General features: G+C 33.7%; 3 protein-coding genes across 3 annotated transcripts; 2 read left to right on the forward strand and 1 right to left on the reverse strand.

Moving 5' to 3' along the window:
* Positions 1-1,693: 1,693 nt before the first annotated feature.
* On the forward strand, positions 1,694-3,982 carry LOC9307631 (4-substituted benzoates-glutamate ligase GH3.12). The gene is made up of 4 exons (XM_021023506.1): positions 1,694-2,053; positions 2,145-2,246; positions 2,339-3,117; positions 3,213-3,982. The coding sequence occupies exons 1-4, from the start codon at positions 1,770-1,772 to the stop codon at positions 3,770-3,772; spliced, it is 1,725 nt and encodes a 574-aa protein (XP_020879165.1). The 5' UTR covers positions 1,694-1,769; the 3' UTR covers positions 3,773-3,982.
* Positions 3,983-5,064: 1,082 nt separating this feature from the next.
* LOC9307632 (ethylene-responsive transcription factor ERF113) lies at positions 5,065-7,812 on the forward strand. The gene is made up of 2 exons (XM_021023650.1): positions 5,065-5,820; positions 7,078-7,812. The coding sequence occupies exons 1-2, from the start codon at positions 5,727-5,729 to the stop codon at positions 7,626-7,628; spliced, it is 645 nt and encodes a 214-aa protein (XP_020879309.1). The 5' UTR covers positions 5,065-5,726; the 3' UTR covers positions 7,629-7,812.
* Positions 7,813-12,305: 4,493 nt separating this feature from the next.
* On the reverse strand, positions 12,306-14,240 carry LOC9307633 (uncharacterized protein At1g10890). Its single transcript, XM_002873562.2, has 4 exons — positions 14,025-14,240; positions 13,647-13,766; positions 12,898-13,117; positions 12,306-12,799 (listed from the first exon to the last, which is right to left on the reverse strand). The coding sequence occupies exons 1-4, from the start codon at positions 14,147-14,149 to the stop codon at positions 12,536-12,538; spliced, it is 729 nt and encodes a 242-aa protein (XP_002873608.1). The 5' UTR covers positions 14,150-14,240; the 3' UTR covers positions 12,306-12,535.
* Between the last annotated feature and the right edge of the window lie 144 nt (positions 14,241-14,384).

Here is a 14,384-nt window from a genome sequence, read left to right on the forward strand (position 1 = left end):
GAAAACCGAAAATAAAATTATATATCCAAAAATATTAGTTATATTTAGCTATAATTTTATAACAAATAACAAAAATATCCTAAATAACCTAGATATCAGAAAGTTTTTAGTTATATTTGTTAAAATTATACATGTTTTTGGAAAACTTAGCCAAATTTTAGTAAGATTAAAACTATTTTTTATTTAAATTGAACATTTTTTTGGTTTTTTTTCCTCGCAAATCGATTTAAAATTAATCCGAAACCGATCCGAATCCGATACTATCCGAACCGAACCCGATCCGAATAGTCATAAAAGCCTATTAATAATTTTTTAATAGATCAGAGTATCAAATTGGGCCTGATTAGTATCACTGGAGTGATACTTCTGATATCCAGTATCAGGTGACGTGGCGGCAGCTGATTCGTCTGAGAAGCGCGTTTTTCCTTGAAAACAGAAAAAAAAAATATTCATATTTGGTAAAAATTGGGCCAAGGTAATTGACTCCATGCAACTAAATTATTTTTATCATCATGTTTTTTTGAAAAATTTTATGTTTATTTTGCATAAGAATATTCTACGGTTTTTTATTGTAATATTACATTTGTAATCCTATGTTTTTATATATTTATTTTTGATTTTGCAAATAATTTTTTTAAATGATACTTAAACTGGTTTCACCAATAAAAACATATTTAGTAAGAGTATCATAAAAAATCTCAAACAATAAACAAACATTATAAATAATACTAAAAAATTCTTAATGATACTTTATGAGTATCACCTATGACCATGCTCTAAGTCTGCTCTAAGTCTGGTGTATGACTAGCAATTCCTCTCACACCGTACACGTAATTATAATATTAAGCCTACCAATGTCTTTGCGAATCCATGAATTACTTAAACTGATTTTCCATGAAACAGTTAGTTAATAAACATTTTATAGATCGATGTCAAAGTTTCGCATCATTAAGGTTCTCACTTCTCACACGGTCTACACAATTACTAAGCATGTCTATGGAAATTTACGAAACTACATTTTCCACGAAACCATATTTTCCACGAAATTACATTTTCCATGAATATTAGTTAAACAAAACGATTAGATGTCTCTAATTCATGGATTCGCAGGTTCACGGATTAAATGAACCAGACTTGCAATTGCGTGAATTGCAAAATATTTTAGGTTTTTTCTAATATTAGATGAATATTAGTTAAACATTTTCTTTTGTGAGCAATTGCTTGAATATTAGTTTATTAATCATTTTGTGATTGCGTGTTTAACTAATATTAGTTAAATATCCATATCTTTTGTGAGCAATTGCTTGAACCAGACTTGTAAATTGTAATCGCGTGAATTGAAAAATATTTTAGTTTAATATAATATTCCTTTCATGGAATGAAAACGAAATTACTTCTCAGATGTCTAATATAATATTCATTTGTAATCAGTTAATTACTCCGTTCTTATAATACACATGTATAAATTAATCTATTCTCAGTTGTTGGAATACAAATAAAAATGAAGCATTATTTGTGTGTCACCATTCACACGCTAAGGTCAGAATTCTATAATCTCAATTAAAGCATATTATGAAATTGTGTTACTCGGTCGAGACTTTTTCTACAGTTAAAAAATTGACCGAGACTCACGAACTGCCAAATCCATTTAATTATTTAGGGTTTTTCATGCTATATATAGAACCCAAGTGTTAACTCTGTTTTCATATCAACTAATAACCAACTATCCATTCTCTTTCTTTTTTCATATCAACTAGAGAGAACCAAATATGAAGCCAATCTCCGATATCAACGAAAGTTTTGAGAAGCAGCTGAAGTATTTAACTTCAGATGTGAAGCAAATACAAGACAACTTGTTAGAGGAGATAATCACACCCAACACCAAAACAGAGTACCTCCAACGTTTTCTCATCGGTAGGTTCGATAAGGATCTTTTCAAGAAAAACGTACCGATCGTGACATATGAAGATATTAAGCCTTATCTGGATCGTGTCGTTAATGGAGAGTCATCCGATGTTATATCGGCTCGACCTATTACCGGTTTCTTGCTAAGGTACATAAGAAACTCTCTCTATAATTTACATACAGTTTCTTTCTTGTCAAAGACTATATGTTTACGTGAAGTGCTTTTTTTTTTTTGGTAGTTCGGGAACTTCTGGAGGAGCACAAAAGATGATGCCATGGAACAACAAGTACTTGGACAACTTGACTTTCATCTACGATCTTCGTATGCAAGTTATAACCAAGTAAGTGCTGCAACATTTTTTCTTTATATTTTTTTACTATTATTATTTGGATCAGACCATTGATAAAAAACTCTCTTCTTTGTTATGTTTAGGCATGTGAAAGGTGTGGAAGAAGGAAAAGGGATGATGTTTCTCTTTACTAAACAAGAATCCATGACTCCTTCTGGCTTGCCTGCTCGAGTCGCAACCAGCAGCTATTTTAAGAGTGACTATTTCAAGCACCGGCCATCGAACTGGTACTACTCGTACACGAGCCCTGATGAAGTCATCTTATGCCCTAACAACACCCAAAGTCTGTACTGCCATTTGCTCTGTGGCTTAGTCCAAAGAGACGAGGTTGTGAGAACGGGTTCCATCTTTGCTTCAGTCATGGTCCGAGCCATCGAGGTTCTTAAGAATTCTTGGGAGGAGTTGTGTTCAAACATCCGATCGGGCCATCTCAGCAACTGGGTCACAGACTTGGGTTGTCAAAGCTCTGTTTCTTTGGTCCTTGGAGGGCCACGTCCTGAATTAGCAGACACGATTGAAGAAATATGCAACCAAAAGTCTTGGAAAGGTATAGTCAAAAGATTGTGGCCAAACACCAAATATATCGAAACTGTTGTTACCGGTTCAATGGGACAGTACGTTCCCATGTTGAACTACTATTGTAACGACTTGCCTCTCGTTTCAACAACTTACGGTTCTTCAGAGACTACCTTTGGGATCAATCTAGATCCTCTGTGCAAACCTGAAGATGTTTCTTACACTTTCATGCCCAACATGTCTTATTTTGAGTTCATACCAATGGATGGAGACAATAACGATGTGGTCGACCTTGAAGATGTGAAACTTGGGTGCACTTATGAACCCGTGGTCACAAATTTCGCCGGTGAGCTTAAAAACATGGATCATGACTTCAATAAAATGCATTACATTTTTTTATATATTTGAACTAATGTTTGTGAATATGTTTTGCTTGTTCAGGCTTGTATAGGATGAGAGTGGGAGATATTGTATTGGTGACTGGTTTCTACAACAACGCGCCTCAGTTTAAGTTTGTAAGAAGAGAAAACGTCGTCTTAAGCATCGATTCTGATAAAACTAACGAAGAAGATCTGTTTAAGGCTGTGAGTCAAGCGAAGCTCGTACTCGAGTCATCAGGTCTCGATCTGAAAGACTTCACCAGTTATGCTGACACCTCAACATTTCCCGGTCACTACGTGGTTTACTTGGAAGTAGATACCAAAGAGGGAGAGGAGAAGAAGACGGCACAGTTTGAGCTCGATGAAGAGGCACTCTCCATGTGTTGTTTGGTAATGGAGGAGTCGCTTGATAATGTTTACAAGAGATGTCGATTCAAAGACGGATCGATCGGGCCTCTGGAGATAAGAGTGGTGCGTCAAGGAACGTTTATTTCTCTCATGGACTTCTTCATCTCACAAGGTGCTTCCACTGGGCAATACAAGACTCCCAGATGCATTAAATCAGGGAAAGCCTTGCAAGTACTGGAGACATGTGTGGTAGCCAAATTCTTCAGTTCTTGATTGTTCTTCCTTCCCTGGATTACAGGTTCAAGTGATTTGTTTTTTGTTTTGTTTTTTTTCTTTTTGATAAAAGGGTATGGTTCAAGTTATTTGTTGTGATTTCAGTGTGTACTAATCACAATTAGTGAGAAACCATTTGAGAAAAATGGAGATGCTCTAATTTGTCTGAATGTTTGTTTATATTTTCTAATATATAATATTGATTCAGTCCTTGTTTGATTTAATTTCCTCTTTAAAACGGAAAACACCATTGAGAATTTCTGAGTCTTTACTCAGAAACAGAGCATTTATATTCAATAGAATTGAAGTTGGAAATGGTTTAATATGGAGTAATGGACTTGGAAAATGGCCTAACAACATTGAGATGAAACCAAACCCTTCGTTACACTTCACCACCCTGAGCCATGAGTCCATGACTACCAACTACCAAAATAACAATCCGGTTTTGTTTTGTTTCAGTTCGTGTGTTTTTCCGATTTTATCGCTATCTTAGAAACAAAAACCAGGTAAACCATGTGTAGTTTGAACGATTTTAGCATAATTTTCATCTAGCTTCAGTAGAGTGTCCAAAACACAAAATTTTCTATGCAGTTAAGTTGGAAAAATAATTGATGCAAAATTCTCTCCAAGCAAAAGAAAAGATTGGACTCATCAATAAAAGCAGGCCCGGCCCAAAGGATGGGGCAAAGAGGTGACGGCCCAAAGGCCCAATAATAATCCAATAAAATTGTGACTAAAGGCCCATTAAAAACAAACATCAACAAAAAATAGCCTAAAATTTCATTTTTTAAGATTTTTTTTGTTAACTAGGCTCAAATATTCTAGGGTGATTTAGGTGAATAACCCAAAAAAAAGATATTAAACTTCTATATTAAAAAAAAAATAGGCCCAAACATTTAAAATTTTAAATTTTACTTTGAATAGCTTTTTAAAAAATCAAAAATTAACTCTAAATATTTTAAATTTTCTTTATTTTCTTAAGAGATCCAAATTTAGTCTCACAAAAAAAAAAACAGATCCAAATTTATTTATTTTTCTTTAAAGCTATCAAATATATTGGGGCGGGGCTAGCATTACCGAATTACCAATGTACCCTAATTTAATTTAAAATGTGGTTAATTGATCAAATATGATTTTCAAATGGATGCACCCATACAGGCTTTGATTCCTAAAATTAATAATGACTGTTCATACTTGATGCATACAGATTCTATTAATTTTAAAAATTTATCAATTTGTAGATAACAAATAAAAATATACGATCGAATTTCAAAATTTTGATAGATAATATACTAGAATAAATACATATACAAAAATATACCAATAAAAATACCAATTATTTTATTTTTTGTAAGAAAAAATAAGAAAGATCATCAGAATGTTGGGTCCGCACTCATTCCTAATATGTGCATAACACTGCTGCCAAAACATGCGAAGCTGATAAGCTCCTAAAAAAAATAAAAATTGAGAAAAGGAAAAAGAGAAGTAGAGAACTATGAACTCAAAGAACGGTCCCACCCCGCACCATTCCAAAGATTGTAATTAATAATTTATCATCTGTTTTTCCCTTTTTTTTCTTGTAGATCCTTCTCTTTATAAAACCCTTTTGTCACCTCTTCTTTCCTCATAATATCACATCATAGCCTAAACTAAAGACATAAACCCTTATTTTGCGATCCCAACTTGTGTTGTTCATCACCAAGCCAAGCTCCATGGCCTAGTCACTCCGCAGAATCCCTATCATCAATTCATTCAAACTTAGTTCCTTTCAAATTCTTGTACATATATATATACACACTCGTGTTGTTCTCTCGGTGTGTGTGTGTGTTACATATCCGTGTGAATACAGTTTGTTGTAAAAGTGGATCGGAGGTATGGAAAGGGACCGGTTCCACAGGAAACATCGGCGGCGGCGGATGAGAATCCATCTTGGAACGAGACTGATGTCAACGCCATGGTCTCCGCTCTCAGCCGTGTCATCGAGAATCCGACAGACCCGCCGGTCAAACAAGAGCTTGATAAATCGGATCAACTTCAACAAGACCAAGGTAATTATATTACAATAACTCTATATATCTTGATCATATGTATCTAAGAACAGCTTAATTGTTTTTAGCTAGTTGATGTATAACTTGTTATAATAAGTTAACTAACTAAAGACTTACCATTAATAACCCTTTGTGGTATTTTTCTTTCTTAATAATTATATTTGGGGGAAAAAAAGGAATTTGTATAGGTTAGGTTCAAGTTCAAGTTCAATGCATCTGTCATTTAATTTACTTTCCGTAAAGAACTTTCCTTCTGTTTTTGAATTGAACCACCGATCAGGATACTACGTGTCTATCATTTTTTTTTAATATATACATCTAGATTTTATTTTTTTTGTTTCCAAGTACAAGTTAGATATATTTTATTAACTCCATGTCTTAAGTCGTCAAACATATATATAAACCTACATATGTCTTCTTACCTAACTGTATGTTCCTTTGTTCATTTAAAAATTTAGTTGTCTTAGATATCATTCTCTATCAACTTTATGGTTATCAATATTTTGTATTTTAACATGATTTACTCGTTTTTTAGGTTCGTTAGTTAGAAGCCAAAATATGTCAAACGACACATACGCAAAGTCTTTATCAAAAATCAAGTCTAATTAGTTTATCCTTTAAGTTAGATTTATATATGTCATTCTTTATACATTAAAAGACACCCGAAATTACTCATCATATATAGAAACAGAAATCCAGATTTCTTTTCTAGATACGGTAACCTTTATTTTTGGGGTAAAAAATTGAATTGACAACGATTTCTTTTTAGAATGAATCTTAAACTGATTAACCAATATGATTTGTTCAATGTTATTAGTTTTATATATGTGAATTTTGAATGTCAATATGTAGCTGCTTGACTTTTTGAATATTTCTCTGGTCTGACAAGAAAAAAGAAGAATATTTCGCTGGTTATAACTGAGAATGTAATAAATATAGTATTGAATCAATTATTCGAATGAATTGAGTACTCTATTCCATAGAGAGGAATAGTATATATATAGCATATTGTGTAAAGTTCCACAATCACATAGTTGATGCGTTTTAAGTACTATGTATGCATCATCATTAGTTAAAATCCTTCATTTTTTTTTCCTTTTAAATCAGAAATATTAAACTATTATTATTTTCTTCAATTATTCTCTTGCTATATATAATTACTCGTTGAAATCTCACGTAGCATAATTAGTCTCATGCATGTAGAATTGTACATGCAATATGTAAAAAAAATTTGCTTCTGGTTTCATGTTAATCAAGATCAACCAAGAAGAAGACACTATAGAGGCGTAAGGCAGCGACCATGGGGCAAATGGGCGGCGGAAATCCGTGATCCAAAGAAAGCAGCCCGTGTCTGGCTCGGGACTTTCGAGACAGCAGAGGAAGCTGCTTTAGCCTACGACCGAGCCGCCCTAAAATTCAAAGGTACCAAGGCTAAACTAAACTTCCCTGAACGGGTCCAAGGCCCTACTACCACAACAACCATTGATCATGCATCAAGAGGAGTTAGTGAATCAATGAACTCCCCACCTATTCGGCCTGGTCCACCTTCTTCTACTACAACTACTACTTCGTGGCCAATGACGTATAACCAGGACATCCTTCAATACGCTCAGTTGCTTACGAGTAACAATGAGGTTGATTTATCGTACTACACGTCGAGTCTCTTCAGTCAGCCTTTCTCTACTCCTTCTTCATCTTCTTCTTCCTCCCAACAGTCGCAGCAGCAGCAACAACAACAACAACAGCAACAGCGTGAAGAAGAAGAGAAGAGCTATGGTTACCATTATTATAACTACCCAAGAAAATAATCTAATTATTATTGTCAGTCGAATCAGTTTTATAAATCGCTACCATTTTCGTTTCATTTTTGGTTTCCGTAACCGTTGTTGCATGGGAAATATGAATGAACGAGAGACGTGTGTAACAATTTGTTTTTGTTTCGTAATTGTTAGTTAAATTTGGATTTGCATGCAGAAGTTTGATTTTCTGAAATATGTCATTTCTGAGACATAAATTATTTGACGATCATGATTTCTGAAACAAAAAAAAAAAAAAATGTTAGAACGATTTTGGGAGCATGTTTGGAATCAAAACTTGTAAAACTGTACAACAAATATAGATTTGACTCTTTAGAGCTAACCAGCTATGAGTTAAAACTAGACAAAAATAAGTTAATTCTAAATAATAATCCAATGCAAGCTTTCTAAACAACTCCCGCTATTTCTTACGGCTTTTCTAAAATATAGAGTTGGAGTTAAAGGCTTCTCATTCTTATTGATCAAGAAAAATTATAGATACTAACATGGTTTTAACAAGAAAATTATAAGGATCTGTAACCATATATGTTCTAATATATACTAATCATCAATCATATTTTCCAATTGCAAGCAACTATCCTAATTTACTATAATTAACCTAGAGTAAATTCAAACAGAAATAAACGTGGACTGCAAATGCATCTAAACAACTTGTTGCATCAAAATAATGTAATAAAACATCAAAAAATAGGGACGTAATTAGAAATGCAGTATCCTTCCCCATGCTTATATCTTGTCTAATCTCTGAGCAAATCATTAACCGAATATGGGTGATACAAATATTCCGTAAACATAAAAATATCAAAAAGAAAATAAGAGAAAGCAAAAATCAAAGTACAAAAAGATAGAGGGGAATGTTACTCGAGCTTTAGTCGTGGTCCCTCTCAGTACGTATAGTTCGCATAGATTAAAATCTTCTTCTTTTTTTTTTTTTTTCACGTGCAGTTCTTTTCAATTTTTAATGAAATATTGCAGGAGCTTGAACGTTCTCTACGAAAATTAAACACCGGTGCACGAGCTAATACTCGAATATTAAGAACTGGGACATTTGTTTATCTGAATTAGATAAAAAATGTAGTTTCATTTCTTATGTCTTATATCTTCAAACTTGACTACTCCCGGAAAGTTTGTTTGAGCAGATTTAGTCAATGCTTATCCATCTGCGCTCAAACAAATTTTCTTTGTTGTATAAGTGTGCAAAAAAAAAAAGTGTGCTCAAACAAATCACAGATGATCACAACGAATATCGCAATCACTAATCATTTAAAGAACAAAAATATCGCAATCCCAAAACCAAAAGTGTTTCTTACAGAATAGTGAGACTTATCTGTCCACCTATTCATGTGATCTTTTTTTAGAAACGCATTTGTGTACATGCATCAAATCGTACTCGATTATATTTATTTGTGGTTTATGTTTCTTCCTCTTATTACTATAATTATTGATACATGTGAACATGCGAGAGTAGGACAAGCAAACTTGGTCTTGAGATTTAGATCGAGCTTACCCCACCAAAGATAGTACTTTAAACACCGAGTATCTTTCATTATTCTATTTCGAGTTTGATTGGCCTTAAGTCCCTCGTGATCGTCTCAGAATAGTTTCTGCAATATATTCCACATTACTTACACTATTCTATTAGACTATTTCATGTTTATATATGGATATAAATTCAAAAACTTTTTGGTTAATAAAAAAATAATATACATCTACATGTATTTCTATAGTTACTTTTTTTTTTGGCTCTACATTTTTTGGGTTGGTCTATTCAGAGATATGGGTGGGTTTGATAATTGACATCCATAAAATGAGATTAGATGAGATGATGTAGAAAGATAAGTAAAAGTGCTTTCTTCTACAGAGTTACGCATGCGCAAAGGCAAAGGGTGAAGGGAAATTGGGTCCCATCCCACTTGGTTACGTCAAGTGTGTTATTTCGAGGGCCATCTTCCAGATCCCATGACCCATTCCATTCATCTGTCAATCCCAATATCGCTCTTTTACCATTTCTTCTTTTATTTTCTAAAACTTAATTAAGATTAATTTCTACACGACACCAACTTAAACTTTCACAGAGACGACATTTCTCAACGCTATTTTCTACTCTCTCCGTTTCGTAAAGAATGTCGTTTTAGGATTATTTTTGTATTTTAAAATAAGTGTTGTTTTAGATTTTCAATGTAATATTTGATATAAAATTCCGAATGTAACCTTAAGTTTACAGAAGAATGCCAAGAGTCAATTTGAATTTAAAAGGTATAAAAGAAATTTTTATATGTTTTCTTAATTTGTGTGAAAAGTGTCAAAATAACACTTATTACGAAACAGAGGGAGTATGATACTATTTTCATTGCGTTATTGTTAAAAATATCTTACACACACATGCATTTAAGTTTAGTGTTGTAAATATTTATACATATTCACGGGTCTATTTGTCTAGCCTAAAACCATTTTTATCTGTTGATCACCGTACCCTCTAAACAGTCATAAAATTGCCATCTCCTTAATTTCGCCATTTAACAATTTGTCCCTAAATATAACTTTCAGAAAGCGATGTGCCGTTTTCTGAAAACATGAGACCTAGAAAATGATATAACGAGAGAAGTTGAAAAGATATATATGAAGTTCCGAATCTATTTTTTATTTAATGATTTTATCTAAGTTATTTTCAAGTATAATTAATCCTTTTTGATATTGACTTGGACGTACGGTATCTCTGACAAGAGAGACTTTTACCATGCTTTCGGCTTCGAAGATTCAAATATTGCGGCTGCTTTGCGTTGATTCCGTTGAGAGTGGAACTTCCCCAGATAACAATGATGATCTTCGCATGCACATGAAGATCGCAACTCTTATGTTATGTGGATAGAGATTTGAATAATATACTCATTTACGTGCATCTTTATCTCATTTTTCATCTTGTGGGGTATGTTCGTAGCCTCGTAGCAATCAAAACATAAGGGAAAAATGTGGTCAGTAGTAACGAGTTTAGACCAAGCGCAGTGGCGCATGTAGACGTCGGGTGTATGTAATTTAATATAGAAAAATAATGCAAAAAGTGGCTTTTCAACAACACCCACATGTAGAATTGCATTCGGGTGTGGGTATTATAAAAAAGGAAAAAAATTTCTTGTCTGTATCTCTCTCTATCTCTCTCTTTTTTCTCTCTCTAATTATAATACTAAAAATTATTTACACCTATACTAACACATTCACCACTATGGATGCTCTTATAATGTGGTCCCAACTCCCAATTGTAGACTTTTTAAAAATATTTTTAGTATTTTTCAGACTTGAATTGCACAATTTATAAAATTAAATGTTTACCTCTATCAATCTATATTTGCTTAAATTTTGTGGATAATCTCAAAAGAAAGCTTTGTGTAATTGTATATAGGTTCTCTTTGTCAAATATATGTTTCAGTTTTACGGTTAATCTTAAAATACATGAGAAGAGGAATTAGCTCATGGGAGTGCCAAGTCCTATACATAAAAGCCTCTAGTCCGGCCTTTACATAAAAACCTTTTTTAGTTGCCAAGTCCAAGATGAGTTTATTTTAAGATTAGGGGAACAATGTGCCCAACATATAAGATTATTCTAAATCAGGTTTATCATCTCAAAAACAGGATGTTTAGCTTCACTAAACATGGGAAAATCTGCCATTTTCCTCAGATTTATTGCAGAAACACCACTTTTAGAAATTGTGACTAGAAATATTTTTGAGAATGTTTGTGTTTGTATAGAATAGCGGAACTAATCGAATTGCGTGTTGATTCTCGTAAGACGAGATAATGAGTTTTAGCTTTGGCTGTTCATAGTCTAGATTTTGTCTTCGTTCTCTAAAACCATTAATGAGACGATAGACAAAATGATTACATGATCATTGTAAGTAAGTAACCTTAAATTGAATCTAACTCACACAAAAACTTTTTGTCGTTGAATTTTTTTGTTTCGCTGCCCTTCTTACTTAAAGACTTAAAAGTTACTCCTTCTGTTCCTAGATATTTGATGTTCTAGAGTTTTAGTTTGTTCCACAAAGTTTGATTTTCTAAGCTTTTGTTTTATTTTTTTATTGATTAAAATTAATATATCGTAAACTTTAATACGTAATGATTAACTATTTTCTAATACTATTGGTTCAAAGTTATTAAAAAATATTTAATATAAAAAAGTAATTGACAAATAATTAAACAATGATTGCTTCTTAATATATGTGAAAACTCTAGAACATCAATCTTCTATGAACAGAGGGAGTATTGTTTGCGTTGCTTTCACACCTCAAAAATCTCACACAAACGAAAAGAAAAAAAAAACACAATTTTGTGGTTCTAGCTAACTTAAATTTCTAGAACTTTTAGTAACGTTTTTGCGAATGGACATTCTAATTCTAGAACTGCTGTACATTTGCGGAATGTAGGGTTTTGTAAATTTCGAATTCGATTGAATTCAATAAACCATATTGTTAGGTTTCTAATATAACTTTTTAGGTGAAATTATTATTTTTTTGTTATTTCCTCACATGTTAAAAAGAGGCTTTTTATTTGGTCCGGCCAGGCCCAGCCACCAAAATTTTCTGCCCACCAAAAGCCCGCCAAACTTATTAGTCTTGTTAATATTCTAAGCATTGCTTTATGCTAACAAAAGCAAATATTATTGGTAGACAAGGATGACTTTAAAAGTGCAAGGCCGAGTATAGTTTTTGTCACCATACCAGAGTGAAAGGTGGTACCACATTTAATCCAAGGGGAATCTGCATTTTTACAATGATCAACATAGTGAAACAATAAGCTCATTGAAAGGTCAGCTAGATACAGTATGAATCAACTGTATCTTTCTATTCTCTGATACAAGAAGTCAAAAGTTTCTTCAGACTTGGCCTTCATCAATGTTTCCTTAATTATAAACCCATGCCGAAATGCAGCTTGGATCGTGATCTGTTTCCATTTGATAACTTGCTGGAGTTTCTAATCTCTTCTTCTTCTTCCAGTTTTTTTCTCCTTGCAGCCTCCTCCTTCTGTCTCTGCAGGAGCTCCAATTCTCTATACCTTTCCTCTTCTTTACGTTGAAGTTCCATTGCCTCTCGCCTTTGAGATTCTTCAACCCTCCTACTATTTTCTTCTAACATCTTATCCAGCTCTTCTCTTTCTCTCCTAGCTTGTTCCTTCAATTATTTTCCCAACTTTTAAGTTTCAGCAAGTATTCCAAAACCAGAAAACCAAACAAACAGAGCCGCAAAATCGAACAAACAACTAGACTTACTTCTTTTCTTCTTGCCTCGTTTAGAGCAGCTTCCTTTTCTTTCTTCAGCTGTATTTCCACATCAAGAAACATCTTCTCATAGGCTTCCTTTGTCCGTCTTTCAATTTCTTCTTTAACTTCTTCGGTTTTCATCCTTTCCTCTACATTTTTCCTTACTGCTTCCTCAATCCGCTGTGCAGTCTCTTCTTCTAGTCGTTTGAGCTCAGCCTCATGCTGCAGTCTTAATTTAGTAGGGAAAAAGAGTTAAAAAGATGAGACTAATAACACTAGCCAATAAAAACTTTTCCAGATCAGATAAACGCACAAATTGATCCGTTTTTCTTCCATTCACTACCCACACAGTATTTAATTTACATAAGGAAATAAAGAGGTTGACAAACAATCACAAATTTTACATCTAATAACATTTTTTCACAACCGAGAATCCGCAAATAATATGTCCATGAACAAAAACAGAGCTATATAATTCCTTCACCTCTAGAAAATTCAAGAAATATATTACCCTTTGGTGCATGTCAACTTGCTCACTAGCAAAATAAAGTCTTAGAAATGAATATGTTGGTTTAAGGTTACAAAATTCCACATATATAGTCCATAGAGATACCACTGTGAATAACAAACTTAATTCAAAACTTGTATAGGCTAGTTTTTACAATCCTAAAACTCTGGAAAACCAGATTGCCTCAAACAACAAACTAATAAAGTATACTACAATCTGAAAGACAAAGACAACGTTTAATCAAAATTACCTTGCCTTGTCTTCCAGTTCTTTTTTTGCTTCAATCGCAATTTTATGCTCGGAAGGAGACAATGAACTACTTCTAGCCCTTTGGTGTTGCCTCGGTGTAGGAGATCTGCTCTTCTTGTGCCTACAAAAATTGGAAACCTACTCTTATGAAGATGTGTTGAACTAGAGCAGCTTCTTCTTCACTAGCAGCTAGACATCAGACATCAATAGCCATAGTGAAGTAACAAATTTTCTGGAATAAGTTCTCGGCAAAATCGCTAAACCCTAAACCTAATTCTCTATCCCAAGTCCCTAAACCTAATTCCTCACATCACCATAAGATTCGAAAATCGCTTTATCCACATTTATCACATATTAAGGAAGAAAGATTGTTGCAGACCTTGATGTGTAGGGTGAGCGGCTGCGGTCACGCCTGCTACGACGGCTGCTACGATGAGTAACAGGCGAGCGAGAGTGTCGTCGGCGGTGAGACGGCGACCTAGATCGCGAGTCGTTTCGAGCCATTTTCACCACCGCAATGATTTGATTGGGTCAATTGATTTCTGAATTTCTTTCGGAGCTTTTTCATGCGACTGCTCTCTTACGATTTATCGGTTCAATGTTTCGTTAACCGGACAGACGCAAATTGAACCGACCTTGTTTGCAACATGGTAACATTGGTAATGTGTTCTTTTTTTGCTATGTGTTCCACCACCACTATTAGGAAATAAATTAACCTTCCATCATATTCTTTTTCTGC

The sequence above is a fragment of the Arabidopsis lyrata genome, assembly GCF_000004255.2.
Source record: "Arabidopsis lyrata subsp. lyrata unplaced genomic scaffold ARALYscaffold_6, whole genome shotgun sequence".
Classification (NCBI taxonomy): Eukaryota; Viridiplantae; Streptophyta; class Magnoliopsida; order Brassicales; family Brassicaceae; genus Arabidopsis; species Arabidopsis lyrata.